The sequence below is a fragment of the Gallus gallus genome, chromosome 1, assembly GCF_016699485.2.
Source record: "Gallus gallus isolate bGalGal1 chromosome 1, bGalGal1.mat.broiler.GRCg7b, whole genome shotgun sequence".
Taxonomy (NCBI): domain Eukaryota; kingdom Metazoa; phylum Chordata; class Aves; order Galliformes; family Phasianidae; genus Gallus; species Gallus gallus.
This window is the reverse complement of record NC_052532.1, coordinates 78,241,008-78,264,412: the sequence shown is the minus strand read 5'-3', so window position 1 is coordinate 78,264,412 and position 23,405 is coordinate 78,241,008. Positions and strand designations below refer to the sequence as shown.

General features: G+C 46.8%; 2 protein-coding genes and 1 gene segment (V, D, J or C); 2 read left to right on the top strand and 1 right to left on the bottom strand.

Annotated features, from left to right (window-relative positions):
- The first annotated feature begins 6,750 nt into the window (after positions 1-6,750).
- On the top strand, positions 6,751-8,432 carry LOC107049836. The segment is given in 2 exon segments: positions 6,751-7,453; positions 7,875-8,432. Coding segments are annotated over 2 exon segments (447 nt in total).
- A 4,158-nt stretch (positions 8,433-12,590) lies between these two features.
- Positions 12,591-17,689, bottom strand: LOC107049069 (trypsin I-P38-like). The gene is made up of 7 exons (XM_025143178.3): positions 17,504-17,689; positions 16,999-17,407; positions 16,001-16,476; positions 15,123-15,288; positions 14,329-14,582; positions 13,432-13,568; positions 12,591-12,855 (listed from the first exon to the last, which is right to left on the bottom strand). The coding sequence occupies exons 3-7, from the start codon at positions 16,038-16,040 to the stop codon at positions 12,706-12,708; spliced, it is 747 nt and encodes a 248-aa protein (XP_024998946.2). The 5' UTR covers positions 16,041-16,476; positions 16,999-17,407; positions 17,504-17,689; the 3' UTR covers positions 12,591-12,705.
- Positions 17,210-23,405, top strand: part of TRBV6-5 (T cell receptor beta variable 6-5) — a gene marked incomplete in the record, with an annotated part of 201,106 nt that continues 194,910 nt past the window's right edge. The window contains 2 exon segments of the mRNA XM_040651368.2: positions 17,210-17,912; positions 18,334-18,618. Coding sequence (XP_040507302.1) covers positions 17,768-17,912; positions 18,334-18,618 — 430 coding nt within the window.

Here is a 23,405-nt window from a genome sequence, read left to right as displayed (position 1 = left end):
GGTGACCTCATCGGAGAGCCTGGCCGATACGGACTGCCGAGACCTTGTAAGGCTGCAATAGCGCGCGCTGACAGATAAGGGATGGAAAGGCAAGTGGCTTATGATTTATTTACTTGTTTTCTGAGAAAACGACAAATTAAGGGAGTAGACTTACAGAAGGAACTCCCCGGGTTATTAGCTTATGGCAATGCTAAAGGGTTTTTTCAAAACCCACATTTAGTACATGACCTTACAGAATGGCGTAAATTTGGGGATGCAATTTGGCAAGCAGTTTTAGATGATGATAAGACAGCAAAAAAATACGGGAAACTGTGGCGAGCAGTTCACAATGAGCTGTTGCAGCACCAAGCAGAAAAGAAGGCAGCGGAACAGGCCAGTGCTGCACAGGAGAGAAATAAGGATTACAATGGGTGGCCGGATTGTCTGTTGCCCCCCCGCAGTGACTACCTTAGTGTTGCCGCAGGCCGCGGAGCACGCCACATTAGCATGTTTGGAGCCAAGCGCCCCACCCCCGCCCCTAGTTACGGCCGTGCTGGGTAGTTCACCTGCGCCTATTACAATGGGCCCAATAAACCCTCCGAGCAGTGAGCCGATCCCTGGGGCAGAGAGTGACCTAGCGGAGGCCATTGCACGGGAGAGGCAGGAAGCTTGAGCGGCGCTGGCACGGGCCTGCATGGAGGCGGGGGATAACGACGCAGTGGAGACCGTACGGCACATGGCGTTTCCGGTGATATATACCTCTAATCCTGCGGGAAGGATGCAGGCCACCATCACAGCTTTAGATTGGAAATTATTATCACAGCTACGATCTACAGTTAGTCAGTTTGGGGTAAAAAGCGAGCCAGCTAAGCAGATGTTGGATTATATTTGGAGTACACAGATATTGCTGCCATCCGATTGTTGGGCAATAGCAAAATTGATCTTTTCACAACATCAACAGCTGTTGTTTAATGCATATTGGCAAGAACTGTGCCATCAGAGTGTCTCAAAGGCTAGGCAGCTGGGAGACCCACTACATGGTGTAACTATCGAAGAACTCTTAGGGCTAGGGCCTTTCTTCAGAACAGAAGCCCAAGCATTATTAGGGCCAGATAAATGTCGAGAAACTATGTATTTAGCTAGACAGGCCATGGACAAGATTAAGGTGCCTGATGGATTGCCATTTTATATGGGGATCCGGCAAGGTAGAGATGAGGACTTTGGGGCATTCATAGATAAGGTAGCCGGGGCTATTGAAAAGGCAGGGGTGCCAGAGTATATGAGAGGAGTGATGTTAAAACAATGCGCGCTCCAAAATTGTAATTCATCAGCACGTAGTATTCTGAATACTTTGAGGAGTAATTGGACTATTGAAGAGGCACTGGAAAAGCTATCAAGCGTGCCGGTCGGGCCCCAAGCATTTCTGGTTGAGGCTATTAAGGAGTTAGGGGCAGGTTTAAAGGCGCAGGCTGAAGCCTCTCACAATCAAATGCTAGCAGCTCTTGCATCCTTACAAGCGTTTGCGACAACAAATTTAGGCCCGAGGTCGCCTGTTGCTGGTCGCATCAAATGCTATCGCTGTGGTGGCATGGGACATGTGCGTCGTCAGTGTCAAGCCACTGGTTCATGGTGTCAGACATGTCGTATGGACAACCACAATACCAATGCCTGCCGATGCCGGTCGGGAAACCCCCAGCCCAGCGCGAGAAAGAAACGACGGCCACGCGCAGACACAAGTAGCCGTTTCCAGCCAGCAGCAGCCCTGCAACCAGCCACACCAGGAAGCCTCGGCTTGGACTTGGCAGCCGCAGTGACCATGACCTTAATGACCACAAAACCTGAGCGGGTGTCTAGAGGGATCAGGGGACCAGTAATGATAAATGGAACCGCCGCTGGGACCCTTCTATTGGGGCGTTCTTCAGCATCGATGCTCGGACTTTTTGTCCTCCCTGGGGTAATAGATGCGGACTTTCAGGGCGAGATCCAGATTATGGTATACACCCCGTTTCCTCCAATAAAAATTGAGAAAGGGCAACGGATAGCGCAGTTAGTACCTCTAGAGCAATTGACCAAAGCCTTAACCCTGTGTCAATCGTCTCCTCAGGGGAGCAAGGGTTTGGCTCCTCACGGGGCTTAACATTGCTATCACTAAATTTGCATGATCGACCTAAAAAAACAGTGACACTTAAATACAGAGAGGAAGAAATCAAACTTCAAGGTCTATTAGATACAGGGGCTGATAGCAGCATAATGAGCCCAGAAATTTGGCCGCCTCATTGGCCACTGCAAGCGGCCATAGCCACAGTGACGGGTACAGGCAGACTATCCTTAGCGAAAAAGTCACCTCCCCTGCAAATCCACCTTGATGAACAAGTAGTCCATACCTCTGTCTCGGTGGCACCCCTGCCCCCCACCATTCAATGCTTAATTGGCTGCAATGTGCTCTCTCAATTGGGGGCACTTCAACCTGGCCAGCCCAATCCTGCCATGCTACCTTACAATTGGCCATTACTAATTAGTGACTTAAAGGACTGTTTCTTTACTATTACCCTGCACTCTCAGGACACTAAACGATTTGCCTTCACATTGCCTGCACTGAATCGAGAACACCCTGATCAACGATTTGAATGCACAGTATTACCTCAGGGGATGAAAAATAGCCCCACGCTATGTCAACTATATGTCGATCATGCTCTACAACCACTCCGGCGAGAATGGAAACAAATGGTCATTTATCATTACATGGATGACATCCTTTTTGCCCAGCCAGAGGCCTTCACACAGGAACGAATTTGGCAAATAGAAAAGACCCTAAATAGGGAAGGACTTATGATTGCCCCTGAAAAGGTACAACTCTCTGCGCCCCGGAAGTACTTAGGATGGACACTGACTAACACGATAGTAACCCCACAGAAACTGCAACTGAATACTAAAATAGAGACTCTACACGATGCCCAAAGGTTACTGGGGGACTTACAGTGGCTGTGCCCTGTGGTGGGCATCCCAAACGAACTCTTAGAGTCGTTGCGACCTTTGTTATGGGGCACTGACCCAGCCCAGCCTGTAACGGTGACAACGCAGCACAAACGTCTACTACAACAGATTATGGACTGCATTATACACGGCAGTGTTCGGAGACGTGACCCTGACCTCCCCATACAGGTTATGGTATGGTATGGACCAAAGTACCTTTTAGGAGCGTTGGCACAATCTAAAAAGAAAACGGGGGAGGTATGGGTACTAGAGTGGATCTGTCCCTCACTGCAGCGATCAAAAACACTTCTTCAAAAAACTGAGCTCCTGGCAGAAGTGATTAAGAAAGGGCGAGAACGTACCCTGCAAATCACAGGTATGGAGCCTGTGTGTGTACAGCTGCCAATGCAGAAGGACACTCTGACATGGTATGTGCAGCATAGTCCAGAGTTACAGGACGCTCTCTTACGAGCTGGAAGTACAGTTTCAATGGAAAAGATTCCCAACGTGCCGCTACATTGGATTGGTCAGATGGAGTTGGCTCCGGATACCAAAGCAGCACGAGACGCCCTTGCAGAACGCAATCACGGCTTACACGGACACGGGATGGAAGTCTAGAACAGCAGCAGTGACCTGGCAGCAGGGTGGCTCCTGGAGACATCACCTCATTGCAGCCGATGATAAGGACTCATTGCAAACATTAGAGCTGGTGGCTGTTGTATGGGCCATGATGAACTTAATCGACCCCCTTAATGTGGTCACCGACTCCCTTTATGTAGCTGGAGTATGCCACCGAATAGAGGAGGCCTACATAAAGGAAGTGCAGAATCGGCGGCTGTACGAGCTGTTCGTGCAGTTGCAGAGAGCAATCAGAATTAGGGAGCACTCATATGCAGTAATACATGTTCGAGGTCATAAATGGGAGATAGACTTGGGAGAGGGAAATGCGAGAGCCGATCGCTTGGTGTCGCTGGCACAGAGACCTTTAGTCTCCCAGCATGTCCTGGCCCGAGAGGCGCACTCTATATTTCACCAGAATGCCAAGGGGCTAAGAAGGGAATATCAGATAACATATGAGGACGCTAAGGCAATTGTTAGATCGTGCCCAGTGTGCAGCCACCTTAATGGCGGTATGGGTCTCGGGCTAGGAGTTAACCCCAGGGGACTTAAAGCTAATGAAAATAGGCAGATGAATGTGACGCATGTGGGTGAGTTCGGGCAGCTGAAATATGTACACGTGTCTATAGGTACATATAGTCATTTTATGAGGGCTACCGCTCAACCTGGAGAAAAGGCTATGTATGTAGAAAGGCATCTCAGTTGTTGCTTTGCAGTTATGGGTATATCACTACAAATAAAAACAGACAATGGCCCAGCCTACACTAGTCGTAGGCTTGGGGAGTTTCTGCAAACATGGGGAGTAAAACACAGTACGGGTATCCCAAACTCGCCCACAGGCCAGGCAATAGTAGAACAGGGAAATTGTGGATGGACGGCTGACCCAGTGAGGTCATGTTTTTCTCCCCCTGGGTCAGTGCAAGTAAAACAGCTGCTACGGATCACTGTCTCACACAGAACAATGATGGGAGTAGGCGAAAGGAATGCAGAGCTGTGATAGAGACCGCTGTGCCAGGTGCTGTAAGACAAGCTGCAAGCAACTGCAAATTATGAGAACTGCACCAACACTGCCCTCTGTTCTTCTGTCTCATTATACTGCATGAAAATGTGTCTTTCAGGAACGTAATGAAAATGTATCTGAATTCCTGGCAACTATTGATTATGTATTAGTTTGACCTATATCTATAGCACAATTTCTCCTGACGGTGTGCAAGTTAGGTGGAGTGATCCCCCTTGCACTATCAATAGACATCAATTGACACATGCCTGCTCTATATCCTCACCAGATATAGGGTCTGATTTCCGCAACTCAATTTTGCAACGAGAATAGATCCGCTCTGTTCGGCTGCGGGATCGGTTGAGAGAGGGGACACCTTTGGCGCGCCCCAAGATTTCTTGGAAGGTCTCCCTTCCTCACCCGATCACTGCAGGGACAGACAAGGACCATCCATTGGTGTATCAGGTATGTGTATAGAAAAGGGGGTGCCCGTAAGGCGTGAGGAGACGTCCTACGCAGGGTATGAAGGAGCGTGCCTGCTCGCCCCCCAAGGTACGTGAGCTCACAGGTTAGGTTGCCGGCTGGGGTAGGACTTGCAACTAATTGACTAATGTACTAGCGTTATTAAGATTCAAGCTAAAATATGTCGTCAGCATTGTGTATTATGTATAAACCACGTTTTTTGTTCTAAATGTCAGAGTGGGTGTGGTGTGAGTGAGACGCGTTCCTTTCAGGGAATGAGTGTCAGCCTGTTTATCTAGTACTGTGATCCAATTGCATGGAAGCGTGTAAGGGAACGTGGACAAGCTTCTGTGAGATCTGTTCCCAAGTGTTTATAACTGAACAATATCACTATACGGTGTTAAGGGTTTGTGGAAACTTTGAGGGAATTAGGAATCAATAAGAATTTTATAAACATCATGGGAGGCTCCCAGGAAAAAGTTGTGTTTCCACAGGATCTGGCCCATTATGGGTTCCCAGTAAATGGACTAAGCCAACCCCAAACATTAGTAATCCATCTCAACTTGATGACAACAACAGCGACTCCGGCGAGCAATAGCCGCATGGTGTGCAAGACATCATACACAGTGCCGTGACTCCCGAGCTGCGACTGGAATTCCCTTAGCAGATTGCAGAAAAAATCTCATCAGAAAGGTCTCTTGGACACTGGGAACTGCCAGGAGCAATTGGCGGTTACGAGATTCAGAAGCGCACTAAATGTGGGGATCGGGTACAGTGATTGATCCAGAGTGGGGACTGTGGTATTTTATTCATCGGGATATTGAAACTGTAGTTAATACTGGTGTGCTGTGTAGTCTTTACTGTTAGTTTACTGACAAGGAATGCTTTGTAGAAGTGTGTAACATAAATCTAGTGTATTCTTATAGATAGTGATTGGTATGCTGAAAATCATGCTTTGTTTACTGTAATGCTAGCAAAAGATGGTTCAAGATGGAATTCATACAACCTGGCTCGTACAAAAAGAAAACGGGGGAAATGTGGAGAGATTTATTGATGACTGGCTGACTGAGAAAAGCCATGCAGACACTGTGCATCTGGTTAAGCAACCTTGTTACGCGCAAGGTCAGGTATGAGAACTAGGAACAAAACAGGATGCCGATGGAGATAGCCGGCAACAGTGTTTTGAGAAGTCTGTAAGAGAGTGTTTGCTGAGAGATAACCTCAGAGCACAAAGATAGGCGTAGTTGACACTGACTAGCGAGCCAATCCTGAGCTCCACTTTAGCAATATGTATGAGCCTATTATCCACACTATAAATGTACACGCAGCTGAAAGAATAAACGAGATTTGCTGATCATCTACTATGGTCGTCGCATTCCTCCCGCTGATTTCCTAAAAATGCTTATGATGCTGAGTTTGTTAAATGCTAGTGTGTTTGACAAACAACCATTATCCAAGGAGCTGCCAAATTCATCACTCACATTCCTGCCTGCACCAAGGGAGGATGTACCTTTCTCTTCCCTTGCAGTTTTTCTGAGTCACCCTTGCTGTCTCCTCAGACTCTGTCCTCACCTCTCATACAAGACGGATGCCCCCTCACCACCTCCACTGACTGTTTACTTCTTCCACCCAAATGCTTGCAGTCCCTGTGAAGCAAATGCCCTTCCTCTCAGTGTCAAGTACCAGTACGCTCTAATAGTCTCCAAGTGCTTACTGAACGAGACAGACTGCAGTCAGTGACCCTGCTGTCGGCAGCGGGAAGGTAGAAGGAGGGAGGTGCTCTTCTACACTCCTGCAGAGTAGCTGATGACTCTCACACAGAAGCCATTGACAGCCCAGGGCAGGCCGAATGATGAACAAAGCACGAACGTGGCATGAACTGCATGGGCCCAACCAGAGAAGATCCAGCGCTGTAATGTCTGTGGTCAGGATCGTTGAAATTTCAGGAACTTAGATGTGGGGCACAGAAGAGAACAACAGAGCCCCGTTTCTCTGTAATTTTTTTTGCATAATACCTCTTTTGTGAAGATCTCAGCTGTTTCAAGAGGAAGAGAGGAAAACCCCAAAGCATCCCTATGCCTTGTCTCAAACTCAGGCTCCCATCCCGTCCCCACACGTTCCTGTGACTGCGCACATACACATACACACACGTAAAGCCAGCTGTGCAGGGTTTGTACCACCTACTACTGTCTGTATTTCACACAATTCCCAGCCAACCATCTGCTTTCTAACCAACTGCTCTCTGGGCGGTCTCACACAGTCCTGCCCACTCCAACATCATGCATTTCTTCCTTCCTCAGTGTTTCCTCCTCACACAACAGAGCTCCGAGGTCAGTGCTGGCACCACAGGCAGGTCAGCTGAAGAAGATAAAACTTTTCCCATGTTTCCCTGCTGGTTTCTTACGGCCTTGCTGGCCCATGTAGGTATGTAAATTTTGTTCTCCCTTGACAAGCCTTCTGCTGGTGCTTCAACAATGTGTTCAGTTGTTGGTAATGCTCCATTCCCCAGGGCTCCCTGGGGAGGATGAGCAATGAATGAGGTGAAATTTTCCTCAGTCTCTTACTCAAAAAGATCTGCCAGTCTACACATTTTTTTTTTTTTCTGTCACATTTTAAAACTTCAACCAAGGGTGGTGAAGTTATTATTTAAAAAACTATATGTAAGAAAAAAAAATACTAGTAGTACATTTGAAATTGTTTTTTTCTGTCTCCTATCTGTCCCTTCCAGAGAAATAGGACAGCGTCCAACATGCTGGCATCCCATCTATAAATTCAAGGATGTGTCTCTGTGTCTCTTTCAACTCAGTCCATTCCTCTCAGCTTCTTTTCTTCTTTCCTTTTCTAGGCTGGGCTCTTCAGCAAACCCCAGACATGATTGTCCGACTGGGAGACTCCCTGACTCTGAACTGTTCACACAAAGAGAGTGTAATCCCGACCATGTTCTGGTACAAGCTGCCAGTGGGGAAGAACGCCACTTTGCAGCTGATTGTTCGTTCAGTGGTAGGTAGCAAAGCAGAGTTTGAGGAAGAATTCAAAAGCCGCTTCCAAAGCAGTGGGACTAAGGGGAACTCCTTATCAATGGCGATAGATCACGTCCTACTCAATGACTCAGGCACTTATTTCTGCGCTAAGCAAGATACACTGTGACACGAAGGCTGGAGCAGCACAACGCAAACCTCTCTCCATACAAGTGGAGACCTGACCCCTGAACACACAGTCCACTGTGTACCAGTAGAACTATTTTTCCACTTTTGACCTCCAGCTCTGTCCACTTAAGTAGTGGTTTCCTCTCTGTGTCTTCTGCTTGTTCTCTGCTCTTTTCCCCTTTCCACCTCTGAACAAATTCTGATCCTACTTTTGATACCAACTGTAATGCTATTGTTAAGCTTGTTAGAATTCACTGAAAAGCAGCCCTGCAGTATGTTTAGATAATGGGAAGAACTGCGTCTTTGTTGAAGTCCTCCAGCAGGATGAGTGCTTGCGATTGCGATGCCCCCTGGAGCTGGAGGTTGACAGGCTCTGCTTGACTGGGTGACGTGTAGTAGACGCTGATCACAAGGCTTCCCTTGCTGCCTAGGTCTCTAACCATCACCCACAGGCTTTTGACTTGCTCATGACTATACTTTAGGGACAAGTCTTCAGGTTCTATTGCGTTCATGATGTAGATAGCAACACTACCTCCCCTCCTTCCTCGTCTGTCCCTTCTGAAGAGCTCGTAGCAGTCAACAGGCACACTCCAGTCATAGGAACCATTCCACCAGGTTTCAGTGATGGCAACTACATTGTGGTTTTCTAGTAGCCCAGTAGATTCCAGCATCTCCTGTTTGTTTCCCAGGCTGTGTGCATTGGTGTGGTGGCACTTCAGCTGGGCAGCTGGTCTTGTCAAGTCCTGAAAGGATAACTCCTTAATTCCTTGAAGTATTCCCCTTGATTTTCCCCTCTGCCTTCTCCTATTGCCCCAGCTGCCACCGCCTCATCACCACAGGATTTCATATGTGCTGCAGTGTTGCCAGCGCCACTCAGGGCAACAGGTCCTTCAAGCCCCTTGCTTGTACCCTGTCCCTCTCATCTAGCTATGCCATCCCACACCTTATCACGGGAAGGCTCTCTATCCCCCCCATCCCAATTCAGGTCCAGTTTAAAACCATCCCAATGAGCCCTCTAGTTTTGCCCCAAGGACCCTTCTCCCCCTCTGAAAAAGGCAAACCTCACCTGGTGCCCACAAACCTGGTGCCATATAGGCCATTTGGTTGCCAAAATAAAAACCAGAGTTCTGACGATGGCACCAGTGACCAAGCCATGTATGTAAGGATAAGATCCTTTGATTTGTTTCCATGTCCTCACCCAAGACAGGAGACAGTTCCTTCAGCTGTTGTTCCAAGGCCCTGAACTCCCTTTTGATAGCCTTTGATACAAATGTAGCTGCTTCATAGAATCATAGAATGGCCTGGATTGAAAAGGACCGCAATGATCATTGAGTCTCAACACCCTGCTATGTGCAGGGTCGCCAACCACCGGACCAGGCTGCCCAGAGCCACATCCAGCCTGGCCTTGAATGCCTCCAGGGATGGGGCATCCGCAACCTCCTTGGGCAACCCGTTCCAGTGCGTCACCATCCTCTGGGTGAAGAACTTCTTCCTAACATCCAACCTAAACCTCCCCTGTCCCAGTTGAAACCCATTCCCCCTTGTCCTACCACTGCCCACCCCTGCTTTGTCTCTCCGTCTATGGAAAAGCATTAAGGAGTTATGGTCTGATGGCTGTACCAGTCAAGGTGGTTTCCTGGCGGCACCTCTTTCTCAAGCCCCAGGAAGGCAGCAGATTTCTCAAAGAAGGGGGTCTGCTCAGCATTTTGGATGTTCAGTTCCCTGCAAGGAGGAATCACCTACAACTACTATCCATCTCTTATTCTTCAACGGCGTAGTCTCGATTTTGGGGAAAGGCTTTTTGTGGTTTGGTTTCATTCGTTTGTCCAGACTGAGTGGATTGTTATCAGCCACAGATGGGCCCCATAGCTGCTGTAGAGGGGCACCCGGCAGAGGGTGGGAGGACGGTGGGGGGTCGCTGGAGAAAGCAAGGAGGGTTTTTGTATTCGGCTTCAAGCACAAACTTGTCTCCATCTGCTCTTTTCCTTTGTGTTCTTGCCTCCAGCCTTGCAATTCTTTTTCCCCTCGACCTGATGTGATACAGACTGCCTTGGGTTTTCTGTTCTTTCCTTTGGAATAACGTGTCAGTGCGTGGGTGAACTGTGGTTTTCCTGTTTGTCCCCCATGACAGTTTTTAACCCACGTATTTCATCCTGTAGCCTCATCACAAGTCGGAGCAGGTCGTCTACCTGCTCACACCTCACACAGCTGTTCTCACTGCTGCTTTCCCCACGATGCCGGGGAAAGGCTCATGCACTCTACACAGCCAGAGGTTCGGACAGCTGCACGGCTGCCTCGGCACTCAGTCGGGGTTTCAGCATCCTTCCTGGCAGGGGCAGACATCCTTGCTCTCCTTCGCGTGGATACCATGACTAAGTCTGTGCCCGCGGAGGGTGACAATCTCACCCTCCGTGCTCGAGCCGCCCGCGCCAACTACCGCGCCGCGCAATGTCCCCCTGTCATGGGCACTGATAGATCTAGGTAACTTCGTGATGTAGTGGAATTCCAAGGTCACAGCCTGAACCAGTGGTTGGGCTATGTGAGTGCGGGTGTCTGGAGCGGGGCGGGGAGTGGTCTGGAGACACCCCTTCCGTCTCCGCGATACTTCCTGTGCGGTCTGAGTCTGCGCGAGTCCCTATTTGCCCCCGCCGTTCTCTCTGGCGGCGCGACGGTACAAACGGTGGAGGGTCACATTCCTCAGCCCGTCCCTTTCTCCACACTGTTACCGGGAGGGGTGAGTTAATTCCTTCTGGATATCTTTTCCTATTGTGCCTATTTCTCAAATAAAGGCTCTGTGATTGCCTTTGCTTGTTCTACACATGATATGGAGAAACAGGTCTTTGTTTAGAAAGAAGGGGATATTGTCTGTGTTTAATCAACAGAAATGCAAAATACTTTGATCGAGCAGAATGTCTTATGTTATCAGATTAATCAAATACAATTGTTCCTCTTGGAGTATTGGCCAGAGGAGAACTGTTCAGCTTGTTCTAAGGTGACCATATAGGGATAGAAGGATAAAGAGGAGCATTCTCCCAACAATCACGGAAGGTCATGTAAGACCCGTGAACAACCCCATGCAAGAACAGCTGGCTGGGAATGAGGCCAGAAGGGGATGGATTATCGCGGTTGTTTAACCTTATTAATACGTAGGTAGTAGTTGTTCCTTCTGTATTAGGTAGATGGAATATATGGGAATTTAATGCACAAACACAGTGAAGACATTTTCGTTATTGTCCTTGATTTCTTGAAGCATTCAACTTTCCAGCACCCGGGCCCAAATAAAAAGAAATCTCTCTCTTGCGTGTGTGGGAATTGGCTCATTGCACATCAGGTAACAAATTTGCTTCTTGGCTGATAATACCAGGCAAGGATATTTAAGTCTCCACTCACACTGGCCGTGGAGGGAAAACCTGTGACTTTCAACAGCTCCCCGGTAAGAACTCTGTCTCCTGGTACAAACAGACTGAAGGGAAGGATGATTTTTATAGGAACAAAGAAAGCCACAAAGGAAGATGCTGAGAAGGAATTCATCAAGGACTTTCAGAGCAGTGAGATATCATGCTATGGTCTGATCTTGTTTGTATATTGTACTTTTTTCCTGGCTCAGGCACCTATTACGTACCTAAGAGGTATATCGACAACAAAGAATCTGAAGGAGCTACGCAAAAACCTCTCCAATTGAAAATGGCATTTGTTCCTTTGTGCCCCACTTTTCTCCTCTCCCATTTCTTTTTTTCTCTTTTTCTTTTTCTTTTTTTTCTTTTCCTCGGGAGACAACTGCACAGCTCCTGGGCAACTTTGGCAGTTTTTTCATGGATTCTCTTGGGGCAGACTGGGACAACAGGATGCAAAACCAAAGCTCAGGAACACCTCTGTTCTTTTGACGGTTCCAGGAAAACTAAGAAAGCCCAGCATGTCCAATGAGCAAAATGGTATGGACAGCAGCCCCAGCAATTTAGTAAAATAGCCTTGGTAGGTCACAGTACTGGTACATTAAGAGAACAAGCCCTAGCAAGAACTTGCCTTCATTCCCCAGGTAGAGCTTTCAGTGATTTTGCACTAGGAAATGTTCAGTCATATGACTGTGGGTTAGGGGTGATCGGGAGCAGTTTGATTTGCTGCCTGCTGTTTTCTGTAATAGAAGTGTGTTGCCTCTGTAGTTCACCACGCTCCTTCAGCTGTTTTATGTAGATGTGTAGCATTTGACTATATGATTATTAACAAAAAATATCTCCTCCTCCAGCATGCTTGTACATAACTGGCTGAAGGACTCCTGAAGTTGAGGCTAGAAAGCGTTCCAAGATTCTTCTAGTTGAGAGACACTACAAGTATTAGATAAATAGAGAGAGAGAGAGAGATAGTGATATTACTTGTCTGTGTTCCCCATGTAATAACCCATGGAAGTAACCAGAGGAACTGCACAAAGAAGGGCTGCCTGAAAATGTTTATTTTTTGTGAAGGTGTGTACATCCAATTCCAAAGCAGAAGGAAATGAGGAGGAGGAAAAGCAGGTCACGTAAAATGAGTGTCTCAATTGGAAGACATAGTCGTTTTAATCCAGGAAACATAATTGCAAACCTTAGTGTAAACACCAGGATAACCTTTTTGTGCACATCCAAAGCCCCAGGAAACAATACCCTGAAGCTGACCATTGCAGACTACTGGACCACCGGAATCCCCCTGTACAGATAAAGATACAGATGCTCAGCAAATGTTATCAGCATCAGCAGTAAGCCATGATTCCCAGAACCCACTGAGATTACTAGAGGGAGACTTTTTCTTACAAAGATAACTTCTGCTTACAATTCTGCACCTGATGCTAACATGCCGTACTTCTAAGGCAGTCACAGACAGTAGTAAGTTACTTCATTTTTCATGGGTGCCGTTCTTGGCAGGGTGCTCAGAAACCTTTTCTGGCACATTATTCTGCAAAACTTTTCCACAGAATCAAGCATACACAACATGCAGTGCAATTACCAGGTGTGTTCATTTTCCAGACTTCCTGGATGTTGGTATGGTGATATTTTATTCTCATTGAATCCAATACTAACATTTGCATCCTAGGTTATAGCCTCTGCGATTATTGTTTATTTTCTGGTGCAGCACGTCTCCATTTTCGGTAGCCCAAAGTGCAAGAGCTAGCATACTCTAGTTAAAAAAATGGTTTCAAACATGCCACTGAGTATCTCTAACATGATCTCATCCTCTACTAGGAGAAGACAGGAAAGGTACAGATAGGAGAGGCAGTTGTTTTACCTGGCAGGAGTCTTTTCCTCCATTCAGGTATCCTATACATATCATGTTACTGGTAATTCTTCCAGGGTAAGCACTGCTGCACTGGCTTGAGGAGAGTACAGGGGCATTCAGGCACTGCAGGACATCTGGATACAGAGCTACAAGAAAATAGAGAGAAATTTTTGATGGCATAGCTGATAGAATTTCAGAGCCTGGAAAAAACATCTTTCTTAACAGAAAAGTCATTGCTGGACACCGTGTTTTAGCAGTCCTCATTTTGTTTCCGAGCTGTAAGTCTCTTTGTTTAGATGAAACAAATTCTACCCATGGGCCCTCTGTTCTACCCTGCATCTAGAAAGCCACCAGCTGGCAGGCTTGGAACTAAGAACTACTCTTTCAGTACGTATGACGCAGAAATCTGGGGCCGCAGGCAAACTAGCCCCATCTCCGGTGCAGGTTTGTTTTGGCCAGAGAATTAGACAGCGGTCCCCAGCCGTGCTTCTGACCATCAGTGGAAAAGAGTGGAGCTCTTTTGTAGCAGTTTTAGATCCACATTCACACGTTTTTATAATATTCTCAGAACTCAGATAACTAGTAAATCACTAGTGCTTGGAACTGCACGGCTGATGGTGCCAAGACACAAAATGTCCAGATTGCCACACATCTGAGTGAAGGGCACTTGAGTGACATAAATGATTCCGTCTTCACAAAATAAAACAGGATCAAAGATCTTAGAAAGTCTTGCCATCAGGGCAGCTAAATGATTGTTGTCCTACATAGACTGATAATTTAAAATCATTCTTCAAAAAGGCTTGCCCTGCAGCACTTCTCTGTTCTTTACCCTGCACTGTTTGGACTTCATTGTGAGGTCTTAGACTATGTCCAGTGTCCTCAGACACATTCCCACGCAGCACTCACAGCCGCTGCTGAGTGTGTTGCCCCATCCAGAGATCAGGCACGTTGTTCCAGCGGTCACACAGCTGGTAGGCAGAGGAACTGTGTTGACGTAGGAGTTGAGTGTGGCTGCTTTGGAAAGCTTGATGAGCATGGTATCATTGTTCAGTGTGTTGGCATTGTAGCCAGAGTGACGGATGACTTTAGATGAACTAATGGTCTGCTCGCTGCCGTCTTGGGCTGCCAGGTTGTATTCCCCAAGCTTCACTTGAATGGAACTGGAAAAAAGAAGGAATGTCACTTACCTTACTGCCACTGACATCAGGGTTATGAGAAAGCTGCCTATCACTGTATGTATTAACTCTTTGTGCCGGGTACTTTTCTTGTCCTGCAATAAATTCCAGGGATCCACACTGAGATCTTATTCCCAATGCTGGTGGTGAATTTACGAAGGATTGTTTTGTGGCAAGTACAAACATTCTGGAAGACAAACTGGTATCACGATGAAGTCGTTCCTCTCCGTATTCTACTGTAATTAAGTTTTAACAAATCAATTCAATTTCTGAGAGACCACACACATAACTGTCTAGGTTACCACGTTGTCATTTCAGGAAGTAATCTGCATTCAGAAAAACATTTGCAGAAGGGGAAAACCTCTTGTGATGCATCAGCCCATCTTTCTGAATGACCCACTCATTCCTCAGTTGTCTTCTGTGAGAACTGAGTTATTTATATATTTGGATCTCATAGCTCTACATTCCCGGCAAAAGTGAACTGGAGAAAAGAGGTAGATTATGGGATATATTTTTTCCACTCACGACTTGTAGCAGTGAGCAGCTGACAGCACCCATTGGCTGCTGATGAGAGAGCCTCCACAGAAGTGACATCCAGAATTCAGAGACACCTGGTAGGGTGCGGCACTCCTTGCACAGCTGTAGCCTCCCACAATCTTGTCATCATCCTCATCTCTGATGGGGAAGGCAACTGCGAAATAAGAAATAGCATATGTTAACATCTGGCATAAGGAACTCCGTGGCCCTGTGGCTGACTGAAACATCTCACGCATAGGCTCTGGTTCTACAAAAATGCACAGTAGCAGTTATGGTTAACTCTAGCACACATTTGTTCGCTTCTGCCTAAAATAAGCTGATTGAATTTAGATTGGCATACCATCTGTCTGTGTCTGAAGCCCTGGATGCTATTTCCAGAGTGAACTTAATAATATACAAATGTTCTTGTTGGATAAGACCAAAGGTTTGTCTGTACCAGGATCTTGTCCGTAGTAGCAGTCAATAGGAGGCAATGAAAGTACAAGACAAGTCTGCAGTCACATCTCCTTGGAACACTCTCCCATATGCAAAGAATTTACAGCAGCTTCAGGATTTCCTGAGTAAGAGGTGCTTTGTAATTCCTTTTCAGTGGAAGATTCATGAATTTACATGGTCTTCCTTTTTGAACCTGGGTAAGCACTGTAGCGTTCCCCGGTCAAGAACCATGAAGGCATTCATGTCTCGTGAAATAAGTTATTCTGGGCGGATAGTTAGGAGTCAAAAGAAGTAGAAGTGCTTTGCCTTAAGCCTTTTGCAAATGTAAACTCAAAACTCAACTGCAATTTCTCACGACAGATTACGCTACAAGTTTCCTCAGAAATAGGTTTCATTTTAGATTACAAAAATAAAAGTAAAAATACACTCACCAGCCACACCAACAAAGGCGACTAACACTAAGAATTTCATGATCTTGACACAGCCTCGATCCCAGACTGGTGGACTGGCAACTTGAACTTCTAGAAATACATCTTCTGAAATGGCATATCGTTAACCCAAGGTTTTCTCCAGGACAAAAAACAAACAGTGGAAACCTTGAAGATCCAAATGAAGGTACTGATATCCTACATTAGAAGGTACTGATAGTAATTACAGATAACATAACAGTTAATAATAAATCTTTCATACGATATAGAGCTCTCTTTAATTATTTCAAAGAACAACTTTCAAAATAAAGACATACTTGCGTTTCGGAAGATTGGTGGTTTCTCATAGCACTTGTTCATAGTAACCCCTTGAGATCTCTCTGTGCTGTTGGTTCCATTTTTAAGAAAGCAGGCAGAATCCAGAAGCAGAACGTTGTATGTAGAGGATTGAAAGATATTTTACATCTATTAAAAAAAAACTGAAACAAAAATGCCATTTCTATCCATTTCCTAAGTTTCTTTAAAGAAAAAAGCATTTTCTTCAGAAACGTGCTTCTTTCTATCTGAATGATAGAGTGTTTTCTCAAACAAAATATTCAGAAGTAATTTCAAAAACAGAATATGAGAAAGTACTTTATGTGGCCCTCCATCTCCTAAGATACTTTGTTTAAATGTGGAATGCTCACAATTTCTATTTGAAAGCATTTCACCCATTTAATCTAAAGGATCGTGTCAATCTAAGAAATGCGGTGGCTTTTACTTTACAGATAGTGATTTTTGCCACAAAAGAATCTCAGTAGAAGTTGATATTTGTGGATACAATGTATATGAACACAAATAGAGTGATCACAAACAGTGAGAGCTCCCAAAATTCTCTGAAAGAGTGTTAATGCTTATGATGCGGAGTTTGTTAAATGCTAGTGTGTTTGACAAACAACCATTATCCAAGGAGCTGCCAAATTCATCACTCACATTCCTGCCTGCACCAAGGGAGGATGTACCTTTCTCTTCCCTCGCAGTTTTTCTGAGTCACCCTTGCTGTCTCCTCAGACTCTCTCTTCACCTCACATAGAAGACGGATGCCCCCTCACCACCTCCACTGACTGTTTACTTCTTCCACCCACATGCTTGCAGTCCCTGTGAAGCAAATGCCCTTCCTCCCAGTGTCAAGTACCAGTACGCTTTAATAGTTTCCAAGTGCTTACTGAACGAGACAGACTGCAGTCAGTGACCCTGCTGTCGGCAGCGGGAAGGTAGAAGGAGGGAGGTGCTCTTCTACACTCCTGCAGAGTAGCTGATGACTCTCACACAGAAGCCATTGACAGCCCAGGGCAGGCCGAATGATGAACAAAGCACGAACGTGGCATGAACTGCATGGGCCCAACCAGAGAAGATCCAGCGCTGTAATGTCTGTGGTCAGGATCGTTGAAATTTCAGGAACTTAGATGTGGGGCACAGAAGAGAACAACAGAGCCCCGTTTCTCTGTAATTTTTTTTGCATAATACCTCTTTTGTGAAGATCTCAGCTGTTTCAAGAGGAAGAGAGGAAAACCCCAAAGCATCCCTATGCCTTGTCTCAAACTCAGGCTCCCATCCCGTCCCCACACGTTCCTGTGACTGCGCACATACACATACACACACGTAAAGCCAGCTGTGCAGGGTTTGTACCACCTACTACTGTCTGTATTTCACACAATTCCCAGCCAACCATCTGCTTTCTAACCAACTGCTCTCTGGGCGGTCTCACACAGTCCTGCCCACTCCAACGTCATGCATTTCTTCCTTCCTCAGTGTTTCCTCCTCACACAACAGAGCTCCGAGGTCAGTGCTGGCACCACAGGCAGGTCAGCTGAAGAAGATAAAACTTTTCCCATGTTTCCCTGCTGGTTTCTTACGGCCTTGCTGGCCCATGTAGGTATGTAAATTTTGTTCTCCCTTGACAAGCCTTCTGCTGGTGCTTCAACAATGTGTTCAGTTGTTGGTAATGCTCCATTCCCCAGGGCTCCCTGGGGAGGATGAGCAATGAATGAGGTGAAATTTTCCTCAGTCTCTTACTCAAAAAGATCTGCCAGTCTACACATTTTTTTTTTTTTCTGTCACATTTTAAAACTTCAACCAAGGGTGGTGAAGTTATTATTTAAAAAACTATATGTAAGAAAAAAAAATACTAGTAGTACATTTGAAATTGTTTTTTTCTGTCTCCTATCTGTCCCTTCCAGAGAAATAGGACAGCGTCCAACATGCTGGCATCCCATCTATAAATTCAAGGATGTGTCTCTGTGTCTCTTTCAACTCAGTCCATTCCTCTCAGCTTCTTTTCTTCTTTCCTTTTCTAGGCTGGGCTCTTCAGCAAACCCCAGACATGATTGTCCGACTGGGAGACTCTCTGACTCTGAACTGTTCACACAAAGAGAGTGGAACCTGGACCATGTTCTGGTACAAGCTGCCAGTGGGGAAGAACGCCACTTTGCAGCTGATTGTTCGTTCATTGGAAGGTAACAAAGCAGAGTTTGAGGAAGAATTCAAAAGCCGCTTCCAGAGCAGTGGGACTAAGGAGAAATCCTTATCAGTGGCGATAGATCACGTCCTACTTAATGATTCAGGCACTTATTTCTGCGCTAAGCAAGATACACTGTGACACGAAGGCTGGAGCAGCACAACGCAAACCTCTCTCCATACAAGTGGAGACCTGACCCCTGAACACACAGTCCACTGTGTACCAGTAGAACTATTTTTCCACTTTTGACCTCCAGCTCTGTCCACTTAAGTAGTGGTTTCCTCTCTGTGTCTTCTGCTTGTTCTCTGCTTTTTTCCCCTTTCCACCTCTGAACAAATTCTGATCCTACTTTTGATACCAACTGTAATGCTATTGTTAAGCTTGTTAGCGCTCACTGAAAAGCAGCCCTGCAGTTTGTTTAGATAATGGGAAGAACTGCGTCTTTGTTGAAGTCCTCCAGCAGGATGAGTGCTTGCGATTGCGATGCCCCCTGGAGCTGGAGGTTGACAGGCTCTGCTTGACTGGGTGACGTGTAGTAGACGCTGATCACAAGGCTTCCCTTGCTGCCTAGGTCTCTAACCATCACCCATAGGCTTTTGACTTGCTCATGACTATACTTTAGAGACAAGTCTTCAGGTTCTATTGCGTTCATGATGTAGATAGCAACACTACCTCCCCTCCTTCCTCGTCTGTCCCTTCTGAAGAGCTCGTAGCAGTCAACAGGCACACTCCAGTCATAGGAACCATTCCACCAGGTTTCAGTGATGGCAACTACATTGTGGTTTTCTAGTAGCCCAGTAGATTCCAGCATCTCCTGTTTGTTTCCCAGGCTGTGTGCATTGGTGTGGTGGCACTTCAGCTGGGCAGCTGGTCTTGTCAAGTCCTGAAAGGATAACTCCTTAATTCCTTGAAGTATTCCCCTTGATTTTCCCCTCTGCCTTCTCCTATTGCCCCAGCTGCCACCGCCTCATCACCACAGGATTTCATATGTGCTGCAGTGTTGCCAGCACCACTCAGGGCAACAGGTCCTTCAAGCCCCTTGCTTGTACCCTGTCCCTCTCATCTAGCTATGCCATCCCACACCTTATCACGGGAAGGCTCTCTATCCCCCCCATCCCAATTCAGGTCCAGTTTAAAACCATCCCAATGAGCCCTCTAGTTTTGCCCCAAGGACCCTTCTCCCCCTCTGAAAAAGGCAAACCTCACCTGGTGCCCACAAACCTGGTGCCATATAGGCCATTTGGTTGCCAAAATAAAAACCAGAGTTCTGACGATGGCACCAGTGACCAAGCCATGTATGTAAGGATAAGATCCTTTGATTTGTTTTCATGTCCTCACCCAAGACAGGAGACAGTTCCTTCAGCTGTTTTTCCAAGGCCCTGAACTCCCTTTTGATAGCCTTTGATACAAATGTAGCTGCTTCATAGAATCACAGAATGGCCTGGGTTGAAAAGGACCGCAAAGATCATCGAGTCTCAACCCCCCTGCTACGTGCAGGGTTGCCAACCACCAGATCAGGCTGCCCAGAGCCTCATCCAGCCTGGCCTTGAATGCCTCCAGGGATGGGGCATCCACAGCCTCCTTGGGCAACCCGTTCCAGTGCGTCATCACCCTCTGGGTGAAGAACTTCTTCCTAACATCCAACCTAAACCTCCCCTGTCCCAGTTTAAAACCATTCCCCCTTGTCCTACTACTGCCCACCCCTGCTTTGTCTCTCCGTCTATGGAAAAGCATTAAGGAGTTACGGTCTGATGGCTGTACCAGTCAAGGTGGTTTCCTGGCGGCACCTCTTTCTCAAGCCCCAGGAAGGCAGCAGATTTCTCAAAGAAGGGGGTCTGCTCAGCATTTTGGATGTTCAGTTCCCTGCAGGGAAGAATCATTTACAACTACTATCCATCTCTTATTCTTCAACGGCGTAGTCTCGATTTTGGGGAAGGGCTTTTTGTGGTTTGGTTTCATTAGTTTGTCCAGACTGAGTGGATTGTTATCAGTCACAGATGGGCCCCATAGCTGCTGGAGAGGGGCACCCGGCGGAGGGTGGGAGGACGGTGGGGGGGTCGCTGGAGAAAGCAAGGAGGGTTTTTGTATTCGGCTTCAAGCACAAACTTGTCTCCATCTGCTCTTTTCCTTTGTGTTCTTGCCTCCAGCCTTGCAAATTTTTTTCCCCTCGACCTGATGTGATACAGACTGCCTTGGGTTTTCTGTTCTTTCCTTTGGAATAACGTGCCAGTGCGTGGGTGAACTGTGGTTTTCCTGTTTGTCCCCCATGACAGTTTTTAACGCACGTATTTCATCCTGTAGCCTCATCACAAGTCGGAGCAGGTCGTCTACCTGCTCACACCTCACACAGCTATTCTGACTGCTGCTTTCCCCACGATGCCGGGGAAAGGCTCATGCACTCTACACAGCCAGAGGTTCGGACAGCTGCACGGCTGCCTCTGCACTCAGTCGGGGTTTCAGCATCCTTCCTGGCAGGGGCAGACATCCTTGCTCTCCTTCGCGTGGATACCATGACTAAGTCTGTGCCCGCGGACGGTGACAATCTCTCCCTCCGTGCTCGAGCCGCCCGCGCCAACTGCCGCGCGCCCTTCTGACCCGCCGCGCCGTTTGCCCGTCCCGTTCGCGCCGCCCCCTAGCGGCAGGTTTTGTACACGCAGGGGCTTCGGCCGCTGTCGCCCCCGGCTCCGCCGCAGCGCGTCAGTGCTGCCGAACGTCGGGGACGTCCCTTCGCGACGGCTGTTTCCGCCATGTTTACCTTTCTGTGAAGGCTCCCTTGGTGCCAATTTCCGCTATGCAGCTGACTCACACAAAGTCTGTGCTAAAAAACAAATAATAATAATAATGCCATACAGCACGGAATATCCCTTTGGTCAGTTTAGGTCAGCTGTCCTGGCTAAGCCCCCTCCCCACCACTTTCTCACCCGCTGCCAGCAGACTGGCCTTTGTTAGGGGCTGGGGGCCAGCTTGAGAGGCCACCTGGATGCTGTGCAGGCACTGCTTAGCATGATGTAGGCTGGTTTAGCAATAGGGATCAATACATGTTAATTTAAGTGTGTTAGTTTAGCAAAAAGAATTGAAGTGTGCTAGTACTAGAATTTTCCAGTTTGCTTGGTACGTGATCAGTCTTGTTTTGAATGAACCTTGCTTCACTGAAGCGCCAAAGCCACAACAGTCTACTTTTGACCTACATAGTATGTACTGGAAGCCACTTTGTATCCACCAAGTGCAAGGACTTTTGCTCGGATTTCATATTAATTGTTTTGAGTTGTAGTGTACCAAGATAAAAGGTTGTTCTTTAAGGCGTAACGAGCAACAGAAATTCGCCAAATTGGGGGAAAACAGCTGAAGGTCAGCTGAAAGTCACTGTGATGAAGCTGAAGCTGAAATAAAGGGGATGAAGTAGCTGGTCATACAGCCTCACTGCGCATGCTTGCAGAGACATAAGCGTTTATTAATGAGTTCTTGGAAAAGAATTTATATATATGGTGTTACTGGGAAACATATTGCATCTGTATGTCTTAACTGTTTAAACGTGGAACCTGAACTCCGAGAGCATGTGCTTGATTTGCCAACTTGTCCGGAACATAATGGCAAACTAAAATAACGTCGCTTTCTAATAGCACACTGGAGGTAGAGAGTTTTCTTCCCAGACTTTCTGATGACAAACAGTAGGTAAAACACTGGTGTGATATCAACCTGTGCAAAGCACAGAACTACACGGGCTTCCATAGGGGCAAATTCCATTCCAGACAGACCCAGTACGCGTACAGAAAGGGAGCAGCTTTGTAAGCTACCTTTTTGTGGTAGGGTCTATCACGGCTATAAGTGATGTTCCAACCATATCAGAAGGGAGAGCCCATAAGAACATTTCAACAGTTTGAATATCAAGTCTGGCATATAATCGAGAAAGCGGAATTTCTTCGTTGCCTACAGGACGCATTGAGACATGGAGTAGATAGTGGCAGAGGACAGAGACTGTTTCCCAACTACTCTTCTCAACATGCTCATCCCTCGTAGTCAAGGACGTGCTCTGTGTACAGATAGAAATGTGTATTTTCCCCCATCTTCCTCATCCTCTTCACTGTCCTCCAACATTTTCTATCTCTCCATTCTGAATACAGTACACATACCGAAACCTGGTGGATATTTCTAAACTCTCTCAGAGGGAAGTGTTCTGGTTTTATGACTTCTTAGTTGTCGGTATTCCACATCACAACATCATGTAAAGCACTGGGAGTTGAAGAGTTATTGTTCCAGCTCCATGGACCACTCTTTCTGGGTGCTTGGTTCTTGGAGGGGGAGGGGCGGAGGGCCTGCTTTCCCCCGAGGACTTTGTGCCCAGAGGAAGAGAGGTGGAGCTCCTGGCAGCTCAGGAGCCTCTGTCTCTTTGTTCACCGTTGAGAAGCATATGGTGCCTTGCTGCTTTTTGCCTGCAGCTTTAGAGTAGGTCCTTCGATTTGGACATGCTCTCTCTCATTTTATTTGATTTTGGTGGCCTTGATTCCAATTGAATTGCGTTCTATTGTGTTATCTTGCATTCTGATATCGTATTTAGTAAATCAACATTCCTCCTCAGTGCTACTTAATAACTCCTCCTCGGTTCACGAGACCAGAGCAGACCGGCCTGTGAACTGTTGACGCTTTTTTTTCTCTCTTTCCTTCTTTTCAAGGCCTGTGGGCCTGCTGTCCCCTTTTCATGAGCACACATAGATCTAGGTAACTCCGTGATTCCATGGTCACAGCATGAACCAATGGTTGGGCTACGTGAGTGTGCGGGTGCCTGGAGCGGGGCGGGTGTGGTCTGGAGGAAAGGAGTGGTCTGGAGGTCTTTTCTCCAGGAAAAAAAAACAACAGTGGAAACCTTGAAGATCCAAATGAAGGTACTGATATCCTACATTAGAAGGTACTGAT